This window comes from Blennius ocellaris (assembly GCF_963422515.1).
Source record: "Blennius ocellaris genome assembly, chromosome: 7".
In the NCBI taxonomy this organism is placed as follows: Eukaryota; Metazoa; Chordata; class Actinopteri; order Blenniiformes; family Blenniidae; genus Blennius; species Blennius ocellaris.
Genome location: NC_137656.1, coordinates 10,852,681 through 10,879,445, shown reverse-complemented (window position 1 = coordinate 10,879,445; position 26,765 = coordinate 10,852,681). Strand labels below are relative to the sequence as shown.

The 26,765-nt window shown below is 41.0% G+C and overlaps 2 protein-coding genes across 3 annotated transcripts in view; both read right to left on the bottom strand.

Annotated features, from left to right (window-relative positions):
• The window catches only part of aopep (aminopeptidase O (putative)), a 76,051-nt gene extending 67,291 nt beyond the window's left edge, over positions 1 to 8,760 (bottom strand). The window contains 7 exon segments of the mRNA XM_080498958.1: positions 3,361 to 3,482; positions 4,435 to 4,648; positions 5,494 to 5,746; positions 6,850 to 7,019; positions 7,448 to 7,486; positions 7,488 to 8,179; positions 8,700 to 8,760. Coding sequence (XP_080355084.1) covers positions 3,361 to 3,482; positions 4,435 to 4,648; positions 5,494 to 5,746; positions 6,850 to 7,019; positions 7,448 to 7,486; positions 7,488 to 8,143 — 1,454 coding nt within the window. The 5' untranslated portion in view covers positions 8,144 to 8,179; positions 8,700 to 8,760.
• Positions 8,761 to 11,451: 2,691 nt separating this feature from the next.
• The window catches only part of dock8 (dedicator of cytokinesis 8), a 52,287-nt gene continuing 36,973 nt past the window's right edge, over positions 11,452 to 26,765 (bottom strand). For both annotated transcript variants that reach the window (XM_080499487.1, XM_080499488.1), the window contains 12 exons: positions 25,136 to 25,294; positions 24,928 to 25,028; positions 23,681 to 23,873; positions 22,907 to 23,050; positions 22,329 to 22,460; positions 21,946 to 22,080; positions 21,004 to 21,093; positions 20,133 to 20,369; positions 19,866 to 20,009; positions 18,667 to 18,773; positions 14,052 to 14,222; positions 11,452 to 13,070 (listed from right to left, as the gene is read on the bottom strand). In XM_080499487.1, coding sequence (XP_080355613.1) covers positions 13,019 to 13,070; positions 14,052 to 14,222; positions 18,667 to 18,773; positions 19,866 to 20,009; positions 20,133 to 20,369; positions 21,004 to 21,093; positions 21,946 to 22,080; positions 22,329 to 22,460; positions 22,907 to 23,050; positions 23,681 to 23,873; positions 24,928 to 25,028; positions 25,136 to 25,294 — 1,665 coding nt within the window. In that variant the 3' untranslated portion in view covers positions 11,452 to 13,018. The remainder of the gene's footprint in view (positions 13,071 to 14,051; positions 14,223 to 18,666; positions 18,774 to 19,865; positions 20,010 to 20,132; positions 20,370 to 21,003; positions 21,094 to 21,945; positions 22,081 to 22,328; positions 22,461 to 22,906; positions 23,051 to 23,680; positions 23,874 to 24,927; positions 25,029 to 25,135; positions 25,295 to 26,765) is intronic.

Below are 26,765 nucleotides of genomic sequence, written 5' to 3'. Positions count from 1 at the left end.
CAGAGCCTTCCTATTGGTACAACCCCGTGGTTTAGTGCAGATGCATCCAGGGCCGAACCAGCAGCGTTGAGGGGAGGGTGTGGGGAGTTGACACGGGGTAGAGAACCATGCAGCGTTTTATAGGGAGTCGGTGCAGGTGCTGTCTCAAGCTTAATGAAGGCCCTAAATCTCTTCTCTGTCATCTGCAGCTAACTGAGGACTAAGCATGCAGGGGAAAGCAGATAAGTGCCTATGAGCAATACTCAAGAGTGAAAGAAAACATCTGAGAGACACAGCAGCACAGGCTCTGTGTCAGCACTTGATGCCTGTTTAAAATAGGTACATCAGGGGGACAAATATATCAAATATCAGACAGAGGTCTGTCAGGCATCGAAGAACAACTTCAACTTTGGGTGAAGTAACTAAATAAATATGCAAAGCTGAGAACGAGGTCTATGCTACGACCCTCTCGTCACCCTGCTGTTAAAAATACCTCGGACTGAGACCACTCTTGGCTCTAACGTCAGAATTTCACACAGAATACATATTGGGCTATGAGCTCATATCCTGTCTGGGGCACTTTTCTCTCGAGAGGCCAATGGGGATGTGGAGGAGAAAAGCAGACAGGGAGAAGGAGAGACGGTGGTTTGCAGACCGCAGACACCGGGATGTTTACCGACCACCCTAATCAGTTTACTTTATCAGCACAATTTTGAAAAAAGGCCAGACATTGATGGTTAATTCATATGGCTACCAGCTGTTTTCAGTTCTATCTACTGGGATACCATATGCCACCTGTAAGGATTATATTAGAGAAAAAAAAAATAAAACATGACTTCTAGAGAAATTAACTCTAACGTGGAATGACGGAGGCCACACCAAAGCATGACCAACCACACATGAAAAAGAAAAGTGTGTTGAAAGGCGATTTGAGAATGGACGAATATACTGATATCAAAAATAGAAACTAAAAATGAGGAGATGAAAAAAGAGAGAAACTGGCAACAAAAGTTGGACTGTCCAATGGTGTAAAAGGAGAAAGGGATAAATGGAGGATACATGTGGGGAAAATGGGAGGTGAGCACCATCGGACAGGGTGAGGGTGAAAAGGAATTCATAGCAGAGAATTATCTACAGTGCGTACAACTGTAAATCTGTCATCCTGTAGCTTTACACCCACCCATTTGCTTCTAGACCTCCGCTAAAGCTGCACACAGACAGGCATACACAAATATACACTCATCCAGCGTGTAGCAGAATGGGTAAAGACCACCTTAAGAACCTTTTAAAAGCAGATAGAACAGAACTCCCTATTGAAATACAGACATCACTGAAGCTGTGCCGAAAGAGGAGGAGCCACCTCATCACAGGGGTCAGGGTTTTGGGTTAGAGTTCAGGGGCCCCCAGGTTTAAAAAAAAAACAAACAAAAATGGCCGATTTAAATGAGATAATCAACTGTATGAGACCAAAAAAAAAGTGTGAATCGGTTAAGAGATATACTGAAAGTCAAATAGAAGTGACACAAAAAAAGAGCAAAGTTTGAAAAAAAAAAAAAGAGCTGCATGGGATGGCAAACATAGGGTGGGTAAAAGAGCGGTGGTGCATTTCAGAAACAGGATGAAAGAAGGAAGGGAATTGAAAAACGTGGAAACATCCTGGACAATGACTGAAAATTCTGTCATTGTCCATCTGCCATCTTTTCTCAGTATTCACCTTGTTTGGCTTTAATCTAGAGTTGCTTCAGCTGGTAAATATTCCTTTTGAGGCTGAAAAACAACCTCAGTTGTAAATACCACAACAAGCGGCTCAGAAGAGCAGTGCCACAGGCAGATTTGTAAAGCAGTTATTTTGAGAAGAGAGGAGCGATAACAAGTGACTGAGCAAAGTTTAAAAGGGAGTGAGGTCTTTAATTCAGAAAGAATTCAGATGTGGAGGATGTCCGCAGAACAGATTGAGACAGAGTGGGGGAGTTTCGAAATAGGGAGTATGCCATTAATCATGCAGCCCTTAAAATGCTTACTTAGAAAAAATAAATAAAGATTTGAAAAAACAAACACTTTTTACATTACTGCCTACAAAATTGTGACACCACAACCAATTTAAATGTAACACCCAATCCTCACAGTGTGGTGCATCAACAGTTCAAATCATTACAATTTGTTTCACTTGCAGCAATAACCTCAGAGATAAGCGTGACCCCAGCCATTCCCCTCAAGAGAGACTCTCCGTATTTTCCTGCATATTGCTTTGGTTTTGTGGCCAGCAAGGTGGCTATTCCGGTTGACTCTCGCGGCGTTCGTCGTCGGCATTGTGTCAAGATGCAACAGACAGCTGTTTTAAGCCCACAAAGCTCTAAAGAAGTCTCTATATACAAACTAACAAGCGGCAATCAGCAAACAATTTTGTTAATACCTGGTGAAACATTTAACAGTTATGAGCCTGATATTTCCCTCAAGACTGGTGAAGGCCAAAGCGGAGGAAAAAGCAAAGGGATTATTGGACCTCGTGTGTACGTTCATCAGGTGGCTATAAACACAATTCCATATAAAGTCTGACGCAGTTCAGTATCTGCTGAATGTATGAAAAAGCAAACAGTTCACAACATCCACTTTAAAAAGTAATATGAGTGCGCTGTTGACAAGTTGTTTCTGCTGCACCCAAGAGAGAAACAAATTAAGTTAAAAAAAAATGGGAAAAAAAAATCTGAGGTTTAATGTTATTGGTTTTGCCATGAATTTATGGTTTAGCGCTTCCCGTCTTGTGTGCAGAGAAACAGGGAGTTGTATTATGCGATGCCACTCTCAGTATGCATTCCTTCCATCCACCAACAGGAGAGAGCAATATAAAATATTTAAAAAAAATTGAAACACCTAGAATAGGAGTCTATGATATATACAAGAGACATGCGGAAAAAAAAAATAGAGAATAATTTATTAGACATAAATACACAGTAACCACACAAGCCTTTGCACAAGCGATTTTTGCTGCAATCTTAATGCATGACGCATCATGAGGCATAAGTCACAGGGCATCTTGCAAAGTAAGCATACTGATGAGTGAAAAGTCACACTACATACATACTGTACAGCTCAGGAGCTGCGGGGGGTTGTTTATACATGTGTGAGTGCGCATGTGTTTGCAGGAGTTTGGAACCCATCACACAACGAGGGAGTTGTTTATGTCGGTTGAAGACAAACAACTCTGCCGTTTTGCCATTTCCTGTATCATTAAACATGCAGAAATCCTCTCAAAGTTGTTGAGTGAGACTTTTGAACTAACAGATGTGTGAACCGTTTAACTCCACTCCTTTTTTTTTCCTGAAACATTTTTGCACAATCTGCTCTATTGACCATCTTAAAAAGAACTCATCGCGTCATTACCTGGCCATGCCCAGACTGGAGAACCCTGCGGGGACGATAACAACGTCAAGGCGGGGAAAAGGGTGAACCCCCAAAACGGTGTGGGCTGCATCCAAACATCGAGGTAGCAGCCTGAGGACCATCTGCAAAAACATCACATCAGTCAGAATGATGAAGAAAATTATGCAATTTATGGATTTCATTGAATTGGATTATGTCTGCCTATTGATACTGATGATCAGCATTGATATAAAAACATGTGATGGACCTGCTAGCATTCACATTCATAAAGCCTCTTCTTCAGTCTGACTCCAATTGAACTTTATAAGTGAATAAGTCGCAAGACTGGCCCCCACTTTACTGACGGCAAAAGCAGATGTGTCACAGTAACACTACAATGACACAGCCAAGTGGACATCAGTAAGACAAAAAATAATAGAAGAAACGCTCAAATAACCAGATACTTTTTTCATTCTCAGTGACTAGTAAAGTAATTGCACTACTTTATTCCCCCCTGAAGTAGATTATTCAATTCAAGGTAGCGAAATGACAGCTGAAGCCAACCACAGTTGTCTCTGGGCACAGGCAGGGTACATCCTTGTCGATCAATCCTCAGGGCAAAGACAATGACAAATTGCCTCACATTCAGTCATCAGCTGGCCTGGAACACGTGTTTTTGGACTGTGGGCGTAAACTGGATCACGCAGAGAAACTCTACACACAGGAAGAACATGCAAACTCCACAGTGTTGTTCAGATTCTGGGATATTCTTGCTGTGGGGCAGTACTGTGAGTCAAATGTGTCTAATGAATGTGGGACTTATTGTCACATGTGACAACAGGTGTTGGTTTCCATTTTGAATTTGACCTTTTTAAAATGATTGAAGAAAGAAATGTATGTGTACATGAGTATTGGGAATGTTTTAAAAAAAAGCCCTTATGGAGATTAAGCTTCATACTTTTCCCACTCTGCGGAGAAATGCCAGCAGAGAACCCCTGGCACAGTGACATAAGCATTAAGTGATGCTATGTGGCCCTTTTAATTATATAAAATCTAATTAGCTCAGGTCTCGGTGGCTCCTCGTCAAGACGTCACCTGGGCCTTCTCGTGCAGGCAGACGGGGCTGAACACACGATGTGGAATCACCCGCTGGATCCAAGCCGACCGCATGGTAAATCGGCAAGGGTAGTCGCCATGGGAACAGTAGATGCCGTCATATACCGTGCCTGAATAATCAGCTGCAGAGAGCCCCTCTGCCTCGAGGGAAGAGCAGCAGAATGCAGAATCTGAGCGGGTGGTCCAGTCTCTGCTGTGATACATTAAAACAGGGAAGGAAAGTTTAATCCAAGGTTAATAAAAACAATTTAATTTATTTTCTTATTTAAAGAATCCATCGAACAGGAGCTGAGGAACACCAGTTGGTACAATGAGTGCCGTCTCCCTGCACATAGCCTGAAAGTGAAAACCAATGGAAATGTGGAACATACACATCAGGAAAATTAAACCACAACGATCCCAAAAATATCTATGCGTCGACATGCAATCTCATTCACTTTAATCCAATATCCAGCCTGAACTTCATTCTCAGCTCAGAGCCATCCCAAAGGTTTTGAGCGACAGCCAAGTAGTTTTCTTCCAGCCATTCACTGAAAATAAAGGCCTTCCTTGTAGTTGGAGATTCATGGGGCCTGCAGCAGGCTATGGCTGGACTGCGGCTGAAGGAAAACCATGAGGGGAGGAGGCGGAGGAGGAGGGGAAGAGGAGTAGGAGGATTACTGGAAACCACTGGCAGATCTGCCAACCTGCTGCCCAGTTAAGAGGGAGATCCTGGCCCAGCCATGCCCTGCCCTCCGTAAACCCTCCCTTTAAAGAGGCCCCAAACTACTATTCATATGATGTACCTCTATAAAGAAATGTATGCTGCATTGAACCTCCTGTACTATAGTGGAAGAGTCAAGGTGTTTGTCAAAAAAGACTCAATGAGTGTTTGCACTCTTTTCCATTACCCTGACTTCACCTGTATTCTTTTTTGGATGGCTGAAAAAAAAAAAACTGTCTTAGCCTGGAATGTAGAAGGTCCAGACTCAGGTTAATAACAGTCTGGGAAAGTAGGATGTCTTACAGGAGGAGAACTTAGGAAAAATAATAAAGTACCTGCCAGTCGGGAGTGAAGAGAACTTTACAGCTTCACCAGTGGAGTTTCCAAGTCCAGACACAACCTCAGCCTCAGACCGTTCTCCACTTTCAGCCCTGGGTTTGGCCATGTTGCCACAGTCTGAATTGTCCTTCTCCCATATTTCCACAGTTGAGGGAATTTCTGCTGTGACTTGACGCCAGTGGCCCACCGCCAGAGTCAATGTGGACGCAGGCATTGCCATAGTGACGTAGTAATTCCATATTAAAAAGTCTGCAAAGTAAATAAACGGCAAAAACGACTGAAAATGTCAAAGACAGAAGCGTAATAATCAGTTCTGAAGACAGACAGAGAGCAGGAAGTGAGGAATGGAGAAAGAATCTGAACAGGATTGGCTTTTGATTTTATTGCACTGTTGAGCCGGACTCTTAGATTTGTTCCTGTGCTCTCACCAATCAGCAAAGATACTTCTGCCAACAATATATCAAACATATGTATCTCAAACTGTACAGCTGCATTGTATATGACTGGATAGGATTCTTCTGGCTAAAAAAAGGAAATTACTCAATCATCCCTCATCTGAGATATTGGATTGTGATTGGTCGCTTGTGGAGACAAATGTCAATGCGATGCTGAAAAAATCAGAGATGTGAAGTGAAAGGAGTTTTTAAAGGTTGAGGTATGAGTCAAGCAGAAACTAGGTTGTTTTTAAGCAGGACAAGATTTCAATAGCAAGGTTTAGCTCCCAGTAATGATAAAAATAGCACGAAAGCAAGTACTTTTTACCCGTGTCCACCTCCACCGTTTTATCAGCGCTTGCACAAACAGTTCTCCAGGCTCAGAGTGGTTTTATCTCCTCAAGTATTTATTCAAATGGTTATCTGTGTAAATTCCAAATCGCACTAACTCCCTTGTTTTCCTTCCATGATTTCCCACTCTACATCAAAGCGATATGAAAGATCAATCCGGAACACCAAATGTAACCTGCTTAGTCTACTTACACCTTTTGCCTCACTGCTTTCAACAAAATGGTTTTTGAGTTCCGCACACATCTCTTTTTTCATTTGAACTACCATTAGGTTTCTCTATGTAAGAAAATAAATAAACGTTTGTTTAAACAATCTATGCTTTGTTAAATTGAGTTAAATATTAACTAATTTAGTGGATTAACATTAATAACAGCTACTTACGACAACTTTAATTGATGTACTACTTACAAATTGGTGAAGTGTGCTTCAAACTTCGAACAAATAGCAGTATGCTAATTATGGGTAGGGAGCTAAACAAAGACAATAACTATGTATAGTCATTTTGAGTGCCACAATAAAATTGAGTGCTCACTAGTAAGAATGAATCAAAGTTTCACGACAGCTTACGTGTGTCCCTGTCCTCAATAGGTACAGCCAGCTCCTCCCCGCTCATCAAAACCACGCACTCACTGGGGGCCCGCACTGTTGCCTGCCATGTTGACATGGCAACAGGCGGCTCCTGGCAAGGGAACAGGGCTCGGTTGTTGATGGGAGAACCGGCAGTGTAAACACACACCCTGGAAGGGTAAACAATGGTAAACTATAAACAATCCTCATTTCAGCACTCACAAGGCTTTACTGAAGACACACACACACACACACACACACACACACACACACACACACACACACACACACACACACACACACACACACACACACACACACACACACACACACACACACACACACACACACACACACACACACACACACACAATACCGAATACACAATAGCCTGAGGTGTGTTTTTGTGAATTAATGAATGAGTATTATTCTATTCTTGCATGGCAAGCTCAAAATATTACGGTGTAACTTGAGCAGCGAAAATCAAAGCAGATGTGCTGCAAGTTATCCAGCTATAAACTCGACAAGAGGAAGACGACAGCTAATCTACTGCTTTATGAGACAGTCCGAGTGATTTACTGTACATGCCGAGACAAACCTCTTGTCCTGGTCTTCTGTCCACCTCACTGAGCCTCCCAGGTTTCGTCTCGTAGCAGATTCTGACCGCTCGAGGGAAGTCCTGAGGGGTAGCCACGTCTGTCTTTCTTACTTGCAGACTCCACGGATCTCTTTGGAAATGCAGCGAGCTGCCATCTTGAGCGCTAGGAGCTCGGCTACATAGTAAGAACAACTGTTGCTGCTGCTTCCACTGGTCAGCAGGCATGGAGATAAGCTTCTGAATAAAGGCTGCTTGTGGATTCCCTGTAATGTTAGCTGACCTTTCAGACGCAATCTCTGAGTGGGGGTCTGATGTGGCAGACACAGAACTGACGTCAACCTCTTCCACCTTTGTCACATCAATGTCACAACAGTCCAGCACCAAAGTAAAATCACCATCACTGGTGTTTTGCCAAAAATGTGAAACTTCAATAATGTCTTTCTCGGCTGCAGTCGGAGACATGAGTCCATGCCGACTCCCTCCAGCCTCTGCAGCTTCATTGGCCCTGATGTCATCATCTGCTTTAGTCTTTACTCCAATACATGCCTCCAGGAAGAGGATGATGCTACCACTGATGACCCTGCGGTCAAAATGAACTGTTAGGTCGAGCACATAGTGCCTGACAAGCATGTGGTTAGTGTTAGCTCGGAGAGGAAGGTCATCTGTTTCAGGTTTTAGGTGCGCATCTGGATCCATGTCACACGGCTGGAGATGAGGAGTAGATAGCTCGCACTAAAAGAGCAAAAAAAACAAAACAAATTCACTTTTGTTTTTTCAGTTCCCATAACAGATGCACAACATTGGTTGGAATATGTGTTCATGTTGAATATTGTGATATAACTTGGCATAAGTAAACTGTATACATAACTGCTTTTCCTCTTCTTGGACTCAAAGTTAACTAAATGCAACTGCATCACTTTATTTCTATTTTTCAATGACAAGTAGGTCTCTATAGTTCCCACTGGCATTTTAAGAGGAGAGCAGTTATTGATTTAGTTGTTTTTAGTCACTTAACTTGATTCCTGTGATTCTGACTTCTGGCCTGTGGCAACCTGGTATGATGTATTGTTGAATTAACAAAGTGAAATAAAATCTGAGGAGGGCATCATCAGTTTGGCCAAATATGTTGAGATGTGTTGATTGAATGTATAGTGCATGGAGACATCATGGACTTCAGTCAGTCTTTTGCAATATGAATATTGTGAATGTCGATATTGAGTTTCAAACTTCTGTCCAGTAGAGTCAAACACACCTGTTTTAAATGATTGGGTCATGAAGAAGCTGTGCAGAGGCCTGATACCACCCCATTCATCTGAAAAAAAAAAAAAAAAAAAAGTGTGTTGGAGCAGCGAGACATTCAAACCATGCAGGTCAGTGGGTCCTCAGACAGGAGTTGGATAGCACTTCAGTGCTGTGAGTCACCGAATGTGTTTTTGACAAAACTATTAGGTCATCTTCCAAAGTTTTGTTTTTTTTCTGGGCTGAGGTGCTCACCTCTTTCAATGAGAACATTCTGCCTGTCACTATAATTAAGTAAAATCTGGCAGGATCTGACTGCTCACCTCAAACTTCAGTGCCAGCCAGCACATGTTCCCTCGAGAAGTCTTTTCAAACCAGGAAATACATTTCATGATCCCATTTTGATTGGTGTTAATTGAGGATTATTAACAGAGGAAAGCCCCGACTGTGGTGCCAGCTGACTGTCTTCAAGGCTTTGAAGCCATCCTGGTGTATGCGAGAGCTTTTAAAATGACAAGCCTTCTATTTAGCTTCGGCTCAGATCCTGAATAAAGCTTGGCAAAAAAAAAAAAAAAAGTTAATATCACTACCAACTCAAAGGTATCCACCATGTAGAAGGGTGATTCTGCCATCCCAGAGTTCAAACCACATTATGGCTCCACACTTTTTGATACACAATGTTGTACTTATTGGTTGAATGTCTGACCTCCTGTTATTTGTTTTTTAATAGCAGTTGGTATACATAAACAGTAAAGCTTGCAACTCTTCTTCTGCTATTTAGACAGTGTTTATAACAATTCTGCAACTGTGGTGCACAGATGTTTTTCACTCAAGCAAATTTTATATCATGATCTATCCCCATTATACTTATAATAACTTCAGTTCTGAAGATGTGTTGAGAAAAAATATGAAATTGTTTTAGCCTTCACCTATTATCTGTAATTCTTATTATTTCTTCTTAGAAATTCAAAGGAAAATGTTTGCTAGGAAAAAAGTATTTATCTCACCAGAGTATGTCCTCCTACTGCACACATCACCACCCCCACACCAAGGTTCTAAACAATGTTTGCAATAATGATACTCTATGCAGCAAATCTAAACATTCTGACTCAATGGAAATGATCTCAGAAGTCAGACATAAACGTATACTATGTGGTAAACCAAAGATTTTTCATCAACTACAAAAATGTTAAGTCCTGAATAGAGCTTTCCTTATTGATTCGATTTGGGTACACCTTGAGGGAATTAATGCTTCAAAAACCTTTTAAATACATTATTATTTTTTTAAACGCTACCACCGACAGTCACTGTATCTATGAGTAGAGCTGCATCCACTAGATTTATTTTTAAAGGTCAATAAAATATCAATTTAAGACAGGTGTGTGCACAAGTGTCCTCACCCCGTTGACTACCCAATGCATTTCTAGTTCATGGATGTTTGAGTCAGATCAGAGAGAAATAACGTGTAACATAACATGTACAAAGATGTGGAAACTTTGCTGCAGTATTTTACTACTACCAGACTGAACAGAGGGACTAACTCTACAACTGTGCCCCCGCATTAAAAACACTCCACAGAGGCGGTATCGACAGAATTCAGTGGCTTCACTGTAGCTCATCGTGTGTTTGACAACAGTTTACAAAACATCTGTCTACATACCGCCGAGCATCACGTGCTGTCCGTTTCTCGTGTTCCGAACGGATCGAGCCGCCTGCTGAAGCTGCTGCCTCCTCGTCCTGACGCCGTCGCGCAACGATTACGTCACATTGTTTGTAGGCAGATTGTAGTTCCTCGCGCGGCCTGTTTCCTTCATTTCAACTCACTCTGGCTTCAAAGTTAGTGTTTCAATACCCGAATTACTGCTAAATTATACCTTTTAGCAAAAAAAAATTTTTTTAAATATTTTAACTTTTTCTTAAATTCTCTTTCTTGAGCTTCTTCTGTAGTTCAGCTGTTTTTCAGCTCCAGCCTTCACACTTTGTGTGAATGCACATTTTGGAGTTTAAGATTTTTTAAATGTGCAACACACTCAAACCGAATTCACCATCAACCAACCCTTTTTCTAAATAACTCTATTGACAATATAAATCAATATCTACACCTTACCTGCCCTGCAACTTTTTTCACTCTTTTATATGTATTTTTATTTTTTTATTTGATTTAGAAACTCACATTTAATATCTCACTAAAAGAAGTGCATTTGATATCTCCAAAAATAGTCAATGGTATAAAATAAAAAAAATAAACAAACAAATATCAAATATTCAGCACAATGTGCCTCACTGGAAAGTTGCAACAACAACAAATAAAATGTATTCTGGACAGAATTATTGGCACCCATTTGTGGATAATAAAGCTGTACAAAGTTAGCCAAAAAATGTTTCTTGTGGACACTTCACAGATGGTTTAACTACTCAGACTAACAGAATTTATTGGTAAATTAAAAAAAAATGTTTACAGAATAATTCGGTCTATCGGTAATTGGATATCCAATTCTATATTTCATGCATGACAAATGAAGGAAGACAGAAATTTACAAAAATCTATAAACAATAGTGACATTGAAGTAAGGACAACTTCATCAGAGAAAAAGAAAGGTTTTTTTCTACTTTTACCTAAAATATTAAGTCAGTGTTTAGAATTGGTAAGCACTCTTGCTTTTTTGGAAGCATATCCCTTTTTTGTTTCATTTTCAAGTTGAAAACACTGATTAAACACATTTTTGAGAGTTCATATATTAAGTTTTATTGAGATCTTTCAACAGCATCACATGCAGGACGAGTGAAATCTGCATGTTTAATATAACACTAAAAAGTCAAACATCAATACACTCTCAAGTGGTTAGATGCCCCCATATCTTATAACGACAACTTTCAAAAATAGGTATACATAATAATCAATACACAAACTGTATTGCTCTATTTTAGTTTATTAAGCCATTAAAAAAATAAACAGCTAATAAATATCAAATGTACCTAGAAAAGTGCAAAGTAAATCCAAACGAGCTGTGACAATGTACGTAAAATGAATACCCATTATTGAAATGCCACACTGTCTACATTACTGAGAGACAGTTTGTCCTGTGACATAACACCAAACAAAATGAGCAGTTTTACAGGCGTTTAATAAAAATCAGGTCATCACTATTTAATACTCCAAAGCAATATTCCACCTCTCTCCAGGAATGTACTCTGAAATATGTGGTAAACAGGATTTGCTTTGCAAAACACAGCCGTGTTGAGTGACTTCAAAAAAACAAGATAAGAAAATAAGGGAGGAATCAAATTTGGCACTATGCATTTTGTAGGACATTCTCTATTTACTGAAACTACTGCAACATAAACTTGACCACTGGATATTATTTCCAGTTAATATAATTATAGAAGTTATCTAAAAATATTTTTTTTCTTTGCAAAATAGTTTGTCATAGTTCTGTAAACATTGTTGAAATGATCTGATGTAATACCTCTACTATGTACAAAATGTGGATTCAATGTGCCATCTACATGATTTCATACAAGATAACCCTTTAAAAGTTAAACTCTTCCCTTAGCGAAATTGTTAAATTACTGTATGGCCAATAGTTTTCAGACACGAATGGGGTTAACACAGGGAATTGTACCTATTTTTTCCAGAGCACAAATCCAGCTCCACTCTTTCTGCTCTAACTGGCACAGGTCATGCACAGACGCCCAGAGTGGAATTTCAGAGGCCCTTTAAGCACATTGCAGAATAATTTATCATCACTGAGTACAGAGTGATTTCAGCATGGCACCAAAACGTTGTTACTCCAGACTGTATCTAAATAAACGCAAAACTACTAAAACATTTACATACATATTCACATGAAGGACAACAAACAGAATTGGCACCCATACAAGTGCTGGACCAGGACATCAGCTTCTTTACCAGCCCACAGGAAAAGTTTGCAGCATTATTAGGACTTGAAGTTATAAAAAAAACAAAAAACAAAAAAGAAACATGACAAAGCCACAGTATTGGAAGTTTTTACAGTGAAATGCTCAATAAGCTACACTTTGCTTTTCACATGCTCACACTCTTCTTTTGCCTCCTGTTCCAAACAGCTGGGGCATCTTGAACAGGGATGTGCAGCAGACTTTATTACAAACTGCTGGGTACTTGAGAAGCTGCGAGCCTTCCATTGTGGACACAATGTACTACTCCAGCACAGCAGCGTGCAAGAGTATCACCAGCAGTCCCCTTTTTATTTCCCTCCTCTTTTATCTTATTCGTTCTTTTCTTCACGCAGGTTGAGCAACGGCCTCGCTTTCATTCTCCACAGTGCTCTCACTCAGGCAAGTTCTGGCATCTCAGGAGTTTTCCTCTTGAGCTCGGCGGAAACTTAGACGTTTGAAAGAATCCCTGTGGGAGACAAAGGACAGAGAAAGAGTGAAGGACAGAAAAGAAAAAAAAAAAACCCAAAAGAAAAGGTATGACAATGAAAAAGCTCACGGCAGGGAAAAGTCAATAACTGCTAACAAACTGAACCCTTTATTATGGAAGCATATTTACCGACAAATACTAATTTATATCAGAGGACTGTGCAATGCAATTTAACTCATTAGGTCCTGCATCACCTCTTGAAGGCACACAATAAAGGTTTTCACAACTTGTATCAAGCCAATTAAAACTAAGCTGGTAAATGAGTAGCATTTTATACTGCATGGTATCAACTTTTCATCCCCCTGATGACATGTTTGGTTAAGTATTGACCTAAAGTGGAGGAGCCAAATACCTCCTGTGGCAAGAGGGGCATCCGGTGTAAAAACCACCCAAGTCCACAGTATAAGTCAATAACTCACTGAGAGTAAACCGGAGGAGCCGAATAGACATCTATGTACATTCTGTGCCTGTTACAGTTTGTTACCTCATTGCTGAATAATTTCTGATGCTTTCATACATCACAACTCTTAGAAAGTGTTTACGAGTTATTTTTCTGCTCCTTCGAACCAACATACAAGATCGTTTCATTGAGAAAATGCTAATAATCTGAACTCTATCCATTCAAAAAGCTAGGAAATGGGCATGTATTCTCTTTAAAGCTAATGTTATGCACCGTTGTACTGAATAGGTTCATCGTTACTTTTGTCAATCAAAATTACCATCAGTATTCATTGATACATATCCACAATGTGGCCCTTGTGTGTGTAATGTGGTGCTTGTTCAGCAATCAATATTTGGCAAGGTGACATGAACAGATCTCTAATCAGCTCTGTTTGTCCGCACCTTCCTTTTGGTTGAGCAATCATTCAACGCGACAAAGAGATCAATGATTTGTGCCTTCTTAGCTCCTTCGCCCTCGTCAACGCAGTATTAGCCATTCGACTGGCCATCTTTGTTCACCTGTTCTCCAGCCGCGGCCTGATGATGGGTTTATAGAGCTCGGGAATCTTTCTCTCCAACATCGGCCTCAGGCTCTCTCTCAGGCGGTTGTAGTTCTTTTTCAGTTCCTGCTGGTACTCTTTCTGGTCTGATGTGATCAGGTGCTTGTTCTTCTCCACTGCTTCACCGCACCTACGAGACAAGAGAGGAGACCACCAGTTTGTCTCGGATGAAAACTGTACAGTCATTTTCTGATGCAGTGTAGAGCAGCCTTGCTGCAATCTGCTCTCGAAGCTAACAATATCCAGTAGCAACTGGACATAGATTTTAGTCCCGTTTATACCATAGCTCTAAATGATTTGATTTTTGAATTCGTCGGCATTGAACTCCAATACACCTATTGGACTGTTACAAGTACAGTACTTAAACGTGACCTAGGCTATAGGCCAACAAGGTTATTTCGACACGCAGCTGGAGAAGCTGTTGAAGTGAAGCTTCAAATCAAAAAATGACAACAAATAAAAATCCCACAATTCCCTCTTGTGCTAGAAACACAACAACGGTGTATTATAAAGAGAAGCGCCAAAGAATCTGAGCGGAACTATAATCTGAGGGGAAATATGCCGCCTCCCCCATTCTACTTCATCACGGTGAGCATAATGGCCAACACACAAAGTTGTCTGCAGGAAATCAGAACGAGGGGGATGATTGCAAACACATGTCTGAGTTTATCTCTTAGCTTTTAATGAAGTAACTTGGAAACGACAAGGTCATGAAACAGCCTACAGAAAATACACAAGGGCATGAGCATTTGTACCCGTTCTAAAGACCAACAGATTTCCAAAGTCATTGAAACAGATACAAATATTCCATGTAGCTTTTTCTCTCCATGGTTTATCTATCCATCTGCCATATTTTAAGCTCACTTTATCTAGACTAGAGTCACAATATAATGACTTGAAATTTTTAAAATGAGTCCTTGGATTTGCTCCATGAAGATCTCTTCCCTGATGATAGATTGACCACATTCTTTGTATTTTAAACACGTTTAGTACAGAAACGCTGTCTTGTCTTCTTAATAATCCACAGAACATAAATAATCCAGACCAGTATAAAGGAAAGGTGAGACTTGACAGCAGCAACACCTAAAGCTTATGACAGGCTCAGACGCCTGTCTGATCAATCAAGCTGTCAATGAATCTCTTCCAATACTCTGTAGCTCAAAAATGTCAGTCTGTGCAACACCGTTAAAAATTCAACAAATTACATGGTTTTAGACTTTTCATTGATTTTGGGGGGAACTTCCAGATTTTGCCTTGCAGACAAGTGGCATTAACATCATTTATAATTGTCTATTAAGACCTAAATTCCCAAAATCTACTTAAATCTATCAGATCAAATCAATGCTTGTTGTAAGATTATTATTGTTCCTAGGCAAAACCATTTTTTTTAACAACTTCTTTGAATTCATCTGCTTTTAAGCTGAGGACTGGCTACTTTCCCCGACGCCGGCACCGCTTCACCTGATGCAGAATTGTAATCAGCTGACGTTCATCCCAGCTGATTTTTGGCGAAAACAGGATACACCACAGACAGATCACCAGTCCAACACAGAGAGACAAAAAACACGCACACTCATATTCACACCTAAATGGTAAATGGAGTTCCCTTTCACAGTTCTTTCCACTGATTTAACAGCCTCCAAAGTGCTTTACAATGTTAGTCACATTCACCCATTCATGCACCAGTGGAGGCGGCTGCCATGCAGGGCACTCAGTCCATCCACTGAGTGCAGTTTGGGGTTCAGTGTCCGTGGCCGCAGCCACCCGAGGCACCTAAAGGCAATTTAAAGTCAACAACAGATCTCAAATACATGTTCTTGAACAAACTGGAGTACCTGGTGAAAACCCAGCACGCACGGGTAAAATATGCAAATCCACACAGAAAGTCCTCCAAACCAAACTTGGACCAGAACTGGGAACCTTGGTGCTTTAAAGCAAGGGTGCCCACCACTATCCCAAACTGTAAATGTTGAAATATGTGGACCTACACTGACTTATGAATGTATCATTTGGGGGGTTTTGAGGCCCGAGTTCAATTCTGTAAAAAATGCCGCATACATTTATGTAATTCATATAAAATCACCAGATTTAGGAAAAGTTCCTGATCACCAGTGTGTATTTCATTAGATTATTAGACTAGATTAGAAGCTTCATTGTCATTGTACATGGTACAACGAAATTGCGGTGTAGCTACAAAACACACAGTAGACATACAATGGAACACAGGCAGCCATTCTCACATTAACACTTAATTGAATAATGCCATAATTTCCAAACAAATAAAACAAATTCAGCTTAAATCTTTGTAGTTTCTAAAATAAAGAGTTTCAATTGTTGTAATCCACAACAAACAAGTGCTGAAAAAGACATTCATTCAGCCATTACTCTTGAACCATTCCTGCTACATGATTGTAAAATACTTGACTCACACACATGTGTAGTGGTTAGTATGCTTGCCTCACTGCAAGCCATCCCTGCTCGGAGTCCGGGCTTGCAGGCCACGCTGTGTAGAATTTGCATGTTCCCTCTGTGTGAGCTTTGGTTTTATCTGGTTACTTTGGCTTTCCACCACAGTCCAAATACCTCCATGCACTTTCGAGGTTAAACTTCCCCATAGGTGTGAATAAAAGTGTGGGCGAGTCTCTGAAATTGCCATCCGATGAACTGATGACGCGTTCAGGGCGTATTCTGCCGACGCCCAAATTCAGTGGAGCTCAGATCAGCACGGCTCAGAGTTAAGGTGGATAAAGCTGTATGGAAGGTGAATGGATAAGCTGATGCTTTTGTCCTCACAATCAGATCAGATCAGTCATTGACGGAGGAGACGCTGTTAAAAAATGTTTCTTTTAAACTTGTTGCATGTCTGAACAAAATCAACATTTCTGAGTTATGAGGTATTAATGATTGGGCAAAAAATGTACACACCCACATTTCAAGTGCATATTACATCTGGATAGCATAATTCTAGCAGAAAAAGAGATCACACCACTGGAAGACCAGGTTTTAATTAGCATTCCCTGTAATCAACTTTAAAAACCTTGCACACTGTTGTTGAGTATAATGACTTTATTTACATTAAGAATGAAGCTAATCCAAGATGGTCTGTAAATTGCTTCTCAAATTTAATGAACCGCGACAAGGAAACATTTAATTCAGTGGGGAAAATCAAGCTCATTTTCAGCCTTTTCTCCAGTTGATTTCTTTCTTTCTTTCTTTCTTTATTTGAATTCCACAAGTTGAGGAGATTGGCATACAGAGGATCCTGTGCCAGCTTGTCCAGATTTAGGAGAGAAAATAAACCTTTTCTGAAATGACAGTAAATATTTGCCAACCTGCTTGTAACAATCAAGGCAGCTGGAATGTGACAAGGGGGTTAGAAAATGAAAACAACCTTTTGGAGGCAAACTGCACATGAGTGTGAGAAGAAAGCACCTGCGCACGCAGACACACACACACACACACACACACACACACACACACACACACATAAGCGCCCACAAATCCAAAATTGCTCCTACAGAAAATCAGCACGATGCCAAAATTGTGCTTTGAATATTCAAGATATAAAGAATGACTGTTGAGAACAATAAAATTCTATCATTTCAGAAGAAAACAGTTTAGAGTAGCTGACTCCACATAAATAAGATTGAACTGAATTGAAAATTGTGTGACAATACATGTTCCTACCACACAATCAATAAAAAAAAAAGTATCCCTGCATCTCCACCAACACCTATCCTCAACAGCAGGTTTCTGGCCTCTTACTATAATCCTACAATTCCTTCATTGACACAAAATAGTGTCAAACTATCTATAGCTAATGATAGAGACACAAAGGCACCAGCCAGTGAACTCCTTTAAGTTACTGCTCACCAGGAAACTTTCTTTTATTATGTCTTTTTTGTGGTATTGTGCTCTAAACCCTATCGTGTGTTTTTTTTTTTTTTGCCATATATATATTTTATAAATTTTTACCATGTTAATACACTAATTACAAGTTCTTGCATTACAGAGAGATGCTTATACATGGTCTTAATTATAGAGAATTGTGAAAACAAAATAAAAGGTACAAAAACAAACAAAACACACACAAAATAACCCACAGCAAACAATAAAGTAAAACAGTAGCTTCTTGTGCTTCTTCAGCTTGGAAATCATCTTTCAACGGTAGCACTTAGTGCAGTGGACTAAGCAATTAGTCAGGTCATCACAAGAGTCCAAGCCCTTAACAAAATTTCAAAGTGGTCCCCAAATCTTTTCAAATATATGTTGTTTGGTGTTATGAATATATGTGATTCTCTCCAATGGCAGACGAGAGAGCATTTGTTTTTAGCCACTGGGAGGCACTGGGTCTAATGACATTTCCCAGGTGAGAGCTATACTATATATGTAGTTTCAGACTTAGTAAAATTGTGTTTTTGTGGGTATAAAGACAGCGAAAATATTTCAGGTGTTAAAGTAACCTGTTTTGAATTAATCTTCACAATCAGGGGGTTGTATATACACGCATTAACCATTTGAGTCCTCGCAAATGGTTAATGCCATTAGGCAGCGATTCTTTGATCGTATCTTACCTCATTATGAACTCTTTGAAACACAGGCGCAGTTTGTTGTGGTGACGGAAGAGCTTTGGATCCGCTGGGATCTCATTCAGGAAGACCTGGGCTACCTCCAATGGGCCCTACAACAGGAGGGCGGAGAGAGCAGGAAAGGGACAGAAACAAAGAGGCAGGGTCAGAGACGTGAAGAAAGAAAGACGGAAAACAGAGTGGAGGAAGGAAAGAGGAAAGAGAGGAAGTGTTCGAGAGGGTACGAACAAAGGAGGGATGAGAGTGGCCCTCGTTCAGACGGGGAAATGACTTGCAAACTGAATACCTAATGCAGCTAAGGGCCGAGAACAAGAACATGAGGAAGAGATCAGGTCAGAAAGGGAGCCATGATTAGCCTACTGCATGGCTAATGTCACCACTAACCCTGCGTACACCCAACCATTTGGCTCCCATTTGCCCAGTATGAGATCTTGTTATCCCAACTTATATTCATCATAAAACCGCAGCACGCTCGCACGGTGCCTGCATCGCGACAGGCACACTTAAACAGCCCTGATTAGCATCATAAACGCATCAGGCCTGGGCCTCAGTCCTCGGTCGGACCTGCACACAGAAAACCAGCCTGCTGTACTGATTACAGCCAAGAGTTATATGTTTACAGAGCTGCTGAGCATTAGCGTTATGTATACAACCATCAGGTTGGAGCGAAGGACCTGTCAGATTAGACGCAAGAAGATAAAACATTGGGAGGAAGGGGGCAGGAGCGCTACGGCGAGCTTCATCATTACTCCCAACATTCACCATGTTGGCAGGACCTGGAAGCTATCAGATCAAAGGGACCTCCGGTTCGGCTCGCTGTGCAACACAGACATGAAAGGAAGAGGGGCCATGAATTGACGTTTTAACTAAATCAGGAGAAAAGCAAAGGAAAGATTAAGGTTATGGATGAGGGCTTTGATGTGTGATCGCTGTCATGTCTCCCACCTGCACTCTGTGACTACAATGGAAACTGTACATGTGATAACATAAATAGAGGTAAATCATTCTGCTCTAATCTCCTCAAACAGCCAGGGGACAAAAGGGCAGCGCATGACACAAAGTGTCAGTTTATGGCCACACAGTCATCATCTAGTTAAATGTGAAGTAAGTGATCATTTCAGCTCCAACAGGATCAGACAGACACAAGTACAAAGTGGCACAAAGAAATCTGCAGTGCTCATTACCTGGTTAACTGTGGCCCCGACAGAGCCTTGTAGCAGCATCTGTAACATCTTAGCATCGGGTTGCTCTCTGTGTGTGGCCACGGCGAGCTCCCGCGTCTTCTTCTGCATGTCCTCTATGGCGACCTCAATAGGTGTCAGGTCAAACTGCAAACACAATCGAAGTCCCAAATTATTAATTGTTGCTGTATTAAATGTTGTTGGACCTCTGCCACCCAAGTGAAGTTTCTAAAAAAAAAACTGCATAAAACAGCATGTAATCACGCTTACCTCCTCCTTCTGAATGACGTTGATGCGGGTTTTGATGTAAGGGAAGGCATGCATGGTGGTGAGGATGGTCTTCCTCTTGTACTGCTCGTTGAGCTCGCCGCGAGGCCGCCCGCTCTTGGTGAAGGGCGTGGTGTACATGAACCGCCGCAGGTTGAAGGTCTTCTCAAAGTTTGTCAGCCGGTCTTTCATCTCGTAGTCATCGAAGAATGGCTCCACGTAAGTGATCTGAATATAAGCCTGCGGAGGAGCGGCATTTTATTGCATTCATCCATAAAAGCAGGGCTCTGGTAGTGATGGAAAAACTGTGCTTAAGCTTTTAGTTTATTACGTGTTTATCTATTTTCTTTCCGTGCAGCCTCCTCCGTGCTGAATGAAGACACAGAGCAGCCTCGACTCTGTGCTCAACTGCCTTTTGCATTTCTTCTATGGGGACAACTTTTTTTTTTTTTTTTACTTCAAAACTGTTTTCATGTTGTTTTGTCTTGAATGCTTTATATTGTGCGCGTGCACATTCCACTTCTTCTGACTGTTCTTCAATGAATGAATGGAGTATTTTACCATACAATTCCCAATTTCCTGCATGCACGTACCCTTTAAGACCTAATTGTTTGGAGGAAGGAAGTGTTTTACACTCAGACCAACGTGGTCATTTACATGCTCCGTAAATATGAAGTCAGTGTTCACATGACGTGATTTTACACGATGTCAAGAAACCTTTACAACCAGTTAGCACATTTTTATATACACATTTTGTGAGTGCTATAAGCACAAACCTAAAATAATAACCACATTTCCATTTTATAGCTGCAAATGAGAAAGAAATATGCAAACCAAGTTCCGCAATCAATGTTGTGACATTATGGTTGCATACCTTGCTGGGGTTGAGCTGTTTTCTGTCCACTGGGGTGGAATCTTTGATCATCACCAATGTGTCTTCCCCAAAACATTGACAGTAGAAATTCTGCAAGAAGAACAAATTGAACAGTCACTGTACCAAAATACAAATTTAAATATTGGCTGGTTTGCCAAACATTTCAACAAAAAGAGAAAATGTTCCGGTCTTAGTCACATGTACACAATAGAATTCTGTCCTCATTTTTTAAACATCCTGAAAGAAAATGGAACAGCCACCATTTGGCACCTGTTTATATAGGGGTGTTGCTCAAAGCCTACAGTGGTGGTGATTATGAAAGTAATACAGCCACTTGCTTTCTTATTTTAACCTCTAGGACACCAACACAGGATTGTGCAGAATGGAAGCTTTTCACCGTCTGCTGTTCAGAAAACTGTGAACAAATTCAGGAAATCCTGTGAAATCTCAGTCAGTGTACGGTGAGACCATAAACCACTTGTGAATGTGTGACCTTTGAGCCCTCATACAGAACTGCATGAGAAGCCACCGGCTTCTGCAATAAAAATAGGCCCAGCGGCTCAGGAGCACTTTGTCACTTAACACAGAAAGGTAATGTTTCAAGACATGGGCCCTGGAACTTCATCAGGCAAGGAGAAAGTTGTACATCAACGCGATGTAAAAACACTGTCAACTCATCTGAGTACAAGTTCATCTCCACTTGTGTGAAAGTTGTGGCCTGAATCTATGTTTTTTTATTTGTTTTCCCAAAAAACTGAACATTCTGATTGATACTTTTAGGAGTGACGCCAACATTTATCTTTGTGTGGGATTCCATTAGTGCACGTCGAGGAGTCACATCCAAGTTTTATATGTGTGGCAAGATAGCATTGACACGGGTGTGCAAGTTGAAAGAGACAGTTTCTCGCACACATACACACACATACACACACACACCCGTACCTCCAGTCTGTGTGATATCTCAGGCAGATGTGTTATCCCAGGCTCCTTGTAAATGAATTCCCGTTCATCCAGGTCACCAAACTTGGCCCCATAAAATCCAACTCGGAAGTACGTTCCAAACATTCTTTTATGTCCCTGAGGGGAAACAAGGTCAATATATATTAGACTTTTAAATCACTATGACACCTGAGATATTTTCTTCTCATTATGTGATTATATTAAGTGGAAAATTGCTTGGAATAACTTTTATATAAAAAACTTAAAAAAATAAATAAATAAATACCTTCTCACCTTGCAAAATGTCTATTAACGTAACGCACTTCAGAATCTTATTATCTTCCTTTAACTTTACAGAAAAATTAATGATGCATTTACGTATTTACCTTCTGAATGATGTTATCAAAGGCTCTCTGAAGTTTATCATGAGTGGATGCCAGTTTCCTGAAATCTCGATGTGCCTCCAGGATTGGTATGATGATCTTGTAGACTTCGTTCACTGCCTCGTAGAGACCACCCTGATGCGAGAGGCAGCCATCAGTGTGAGACAGTAGGACCAAATTGGAGGGGGATTGTTGAATTCAACACAAGAAATGGAAATCTTGAGGTTTTACGATATAGTCAAAATCCGATGCAAACATTTTGCATGTTCAAATTCATATTGACCATTGCATCAATAGTCTTACACCTACTTTCAGCACAAGAAAGAATACATACATAGTATGGGTTAAGGAAACAGCTACCATTCTATCTCATTACGTGAGAGCGTGTTTCAGATGTTCCCCTCTGGGGACAGATTATATGATTTATATGTTTAATTTAAGTAAGTTTTACACCAGATGACCTTCATTACACGACCTGAATAGTTGGCACCTAAAAACCTGGTTACAAGCTTGATTTCCAAAGATTTACACTCATGTTACATGCAAATAAATGACATTTAAATTCAGTTTTATTGGCTCACATTGCTGAAGAGTTCGGCAGCCTGTTCCAGCAAGCCCACCAGGCCACTCTCGGTGAAGTAGCGTCCCGAGCACACTCCGTCCTCGTCCGGGGACAGAATGTCATCTGACACCGCAGACTCCTCCAGCACATTGGAGGAGATGTTCTGAGGAAAGAAATCAGTCAGCTAATCAATCACCCAGCCCTCCAAATCAAATAATCAATCAATCACATGGCCTAAAAGAAGATGTCCTACAGTGGGAAATGGAACTAATTTGATGACCGTCCGATCGATGGCTCCCTGACTGTTACAGGGTAGAGTGCCCTGTGCCAGAGCACCATGGAGGTCCTGTGTGTGACACAGCTCGTCGATAAGACCATGATCTTTGGTGTGGTTAAAAACGCTTGTTTTTCGCTCAGGGACACAGACTCCTCCGTGTGTTCCCAGCAGAGCACATTTGGGGTTTTTTTCCCTCCTCCTCATCCTAAAAGGCAGCGTGCGAAGAGCAGATATCAGGGGACCACATTTATATGCCGACGTTATAAGTGTACAGCTCCCCCCTCTGGACACACATACAAACAAATATGGAAATAATCCTTGGGGAAATGTGTGCTTTTGGTGTGGTGTGCTGGTTTGCCTCCATTCAACAAAACCCTAACCCTAACCAAGAGCCATAACAAACAAATGACGGCTGCTTTCTTCATGTGGCCATAAATGTTGCTCTTTACTTGGTTTTGTTCATGAGCTATGTTAAATATTAGTTTCCTGCTGTGTAGCTACCCATGCAGTGCCTACCTGGAAGGTGACACTGCCAATAGGCAGGTACTTGTGATCCTCCAACATGCTGAGGTACTCGGCCACCAGGGCAGCAGCATGCACCAGACACATGGCCGACTCGGTGTAACACTTCCTGTTGTTGTGCTTCTCAGCCATGTTCTGCAGCCAGGTCAGACGGAGGTCAGGGGATGTCTGGTAGCCTTTTGCTATCCTGGAGAGGAAGAAGTTTTTTAATCTCCAAGTTTGCAATCAGCTAATAGTCTAATCAAGATTAAAATCTCTTTCAACTTAGGTCAGAAAGCTGCAACGCAAGACCAAGTGAGCTGATAGTCGAAGACATGGATTCATTGCCTATAAGACTGGGCCAACAGCTGCATTAATGTCAGCACATTACAACAGGCACTTTGAAGAAACGCTACCCAAAACGTGGACAAATTACAAATAAATGGGCTTTATATTGATGATAAACACCACATAAAAAGGAATCATAAAATGTATATTCTTGCTCAAACTGACGCATTGTCCTGACTTTAATTACAGTAAAGGGAAGCATTATGGATTACACAAGGCAGTAAAAAACATGGAACACCTAATCTCTTTGTGGAATGACTTACCTTTGTGAATTACTAACTAACTATAGTATGGTGATAAATTCAAAACACTTCTGAGAGTTTCCTGAAAAGCAGCCATGTCACCAAACTATACATGTAAATAAATTCAAGCATCTGGAAACCAAATGCCTCCTGAATCGATGACCAATGTCAGGGTGCGTAGGTAAGTGTGTAAAAGCTAACATGTTTTTTTTTTGTTTTTTTTCTGTAAAGCTGTCAGACGCCTGCCGAGCGACCACAACTAAAGCCCGAACATAGCAGAAATTCAACGTGGTAAATGATACATGGAGGTGACATTGAAGCATGTAGAGGTAGAGTGCCTAAATCAACAACAGCACATGTATGCTCTCTCTGTCTCAGTGTTTCCCCATCGTGTTCTCTGTCTCACTCTCACACACATACTGTTTGCATTTGCATATACACAAAGCCGGATCAGAAGACTAAACTGCTACCACATGGTTACCATAGTGAGCGCGGCAAATAGAGGCAAAACAGCCCAGACCACAGAGAAATGGGAACCAGCAGTGAAACGTAGGAAGAAGCCACAAAAGGATGAGACAGAGAAAGAGATGAAGGGTGAGAGTGAGACACTAAAGACAGAGACAGCTTTTTTTTTTTTTTTACTTAAATTAGCAGATGCTTAAGGTTTCTCACCTGTACATGAGGTCCATGAGCATCTCAGGATCTTCTTGAAACTCCCTCATCTTCACCGTGTCAGACAAAATACTGTTTAGATTTCTTAGGAGTTCATCCACCTGAAAATGCAGACATACACACAGGAGGAAGGCTTAAGGTTACGATAAAAGCATATCAGCTGCATGCAGGTAAGAGCTGTTAAGTTTCGAGTGAGATTATTTTATACCTGTGAGGGCAGCTGAGTGCTCTGCATCTCTGTATCCTCCTCTGCATAGGCCAGGATGGTGCGCAGGGAGCGTCGCAAGTATTCCTCCTGAAAATCGGAGGACTGGCCCACCAGCGAGGCCAGAGACATGGTGACCTGCATCTTCACTCTGGAGAAGTTCTGGTGGAAGGCGAAGGGAGCTCAGTGAATGTGTGTTTCTGATTCATGGACATATCACACAATATTTAAACACATTTCCCTTCTAAAGCTTCAAATGTTTATTTTGCTAGTCACGGACAAATAATCATCATTCCTAAGAAGTTTGACTTTTTTTTTATGCAATTAAAAACATGAAACACTTTCTTCCGATCGGTGTCATCAGCAACATGTGAGGAGAAAAAAAGCTACTGAGTTCAGCAACTATTGCTACCACTACTTCCAAAAAAAAAGTCTATATTTGGGAAAGCACATGTGCGTCTTAAAGAAAAAGAATATAATTGAACTGAAAGGTTTGTTGTTTTTTTTAAATTTTATTTCTGATTATCATCATGGCTTCTGCCTGTTTAAAAAAATGGAAAAAAGAAACTATCATACTGTGTATTTTGATTTTCATGACACGCTCATTTCTGTTATTTCTCCGACGGCGCAGAAAGTGAGAAAGCTCCTAGAAATATACTATTATGCACGGAAAAAAGATGAGGGAGCAATATTGATGAGTGACAATTCATGTAATATAAAAGCGGTCATGTTCGGCCGTTTTTCTTTGTACATCTTTTTTTGTCCCGTGCCCCCACCCTTTTCTTGTCTCTCCATCCTTCACACTACCTGTCCAAGAAAGCAGGTCTGACAAACAGCCCTCCATCTTATGCAGAGATGGGTGTGTGTATGTGTAAAGGAGAAAGCGCCCGTGTATGTGTGAAGCCCCATCTATCTCCAGCATGACCAGCTAAGCGGGAAATGATCTCCCATTAGCTGAGACATAATCACCCATGGATCATCTCTACGGCCCCATTCTGTTCAACTGAGCATGGAGCCAGAGCCTAACCACCCATCACTGCCCTCTAACTCAAGAGTGTTTGTGTGTGTGTGTGTGTGTGTGTGTGTGTGTGTGTGTGTGTGTGTGTGTGTGTGTGTGTGTGTGTGTGTGTGTGTGTGTGTGTGTGTGTGTGTGTGTGTGTGCGCGCGCACTACCAAGTGGCCTAAATGATAGCTTAAGTCAACAGATAACCTTTTTTGTCTTTCTTTATCTTTTTATTCCTCAGTTGCCTCTTTTTTTTCCCTCCTCTGGCTCATATTTACACCTTTTTAAACTGCAAAAGTTTCCACCACATGTCATATATTATATGTTTCCACACGCGTTTAGTGATTTGTTCCTTTCGAGAGGGAAATGTGGTTAGTATTTGCTCTCTTAGTACCACAATCCAAAAATAAACTGGAAGGCAGCGAGTGGAAAAGTGTGTGTGTATGACAGACGGCAAGCAAGACGAGGGCGGATGAAGGGATGAAAACATAAACAAAGGAAGAGGTAGCGAGTAAGTTCTGTATGAATGAGTCATTCGGCTGTTACGCTAATTCTGATCACAGCTCCCTCTGTATACACCATATAAACAAACATAGGCCAGGACACGTAGGGGGGAAAATACTCTCTTTA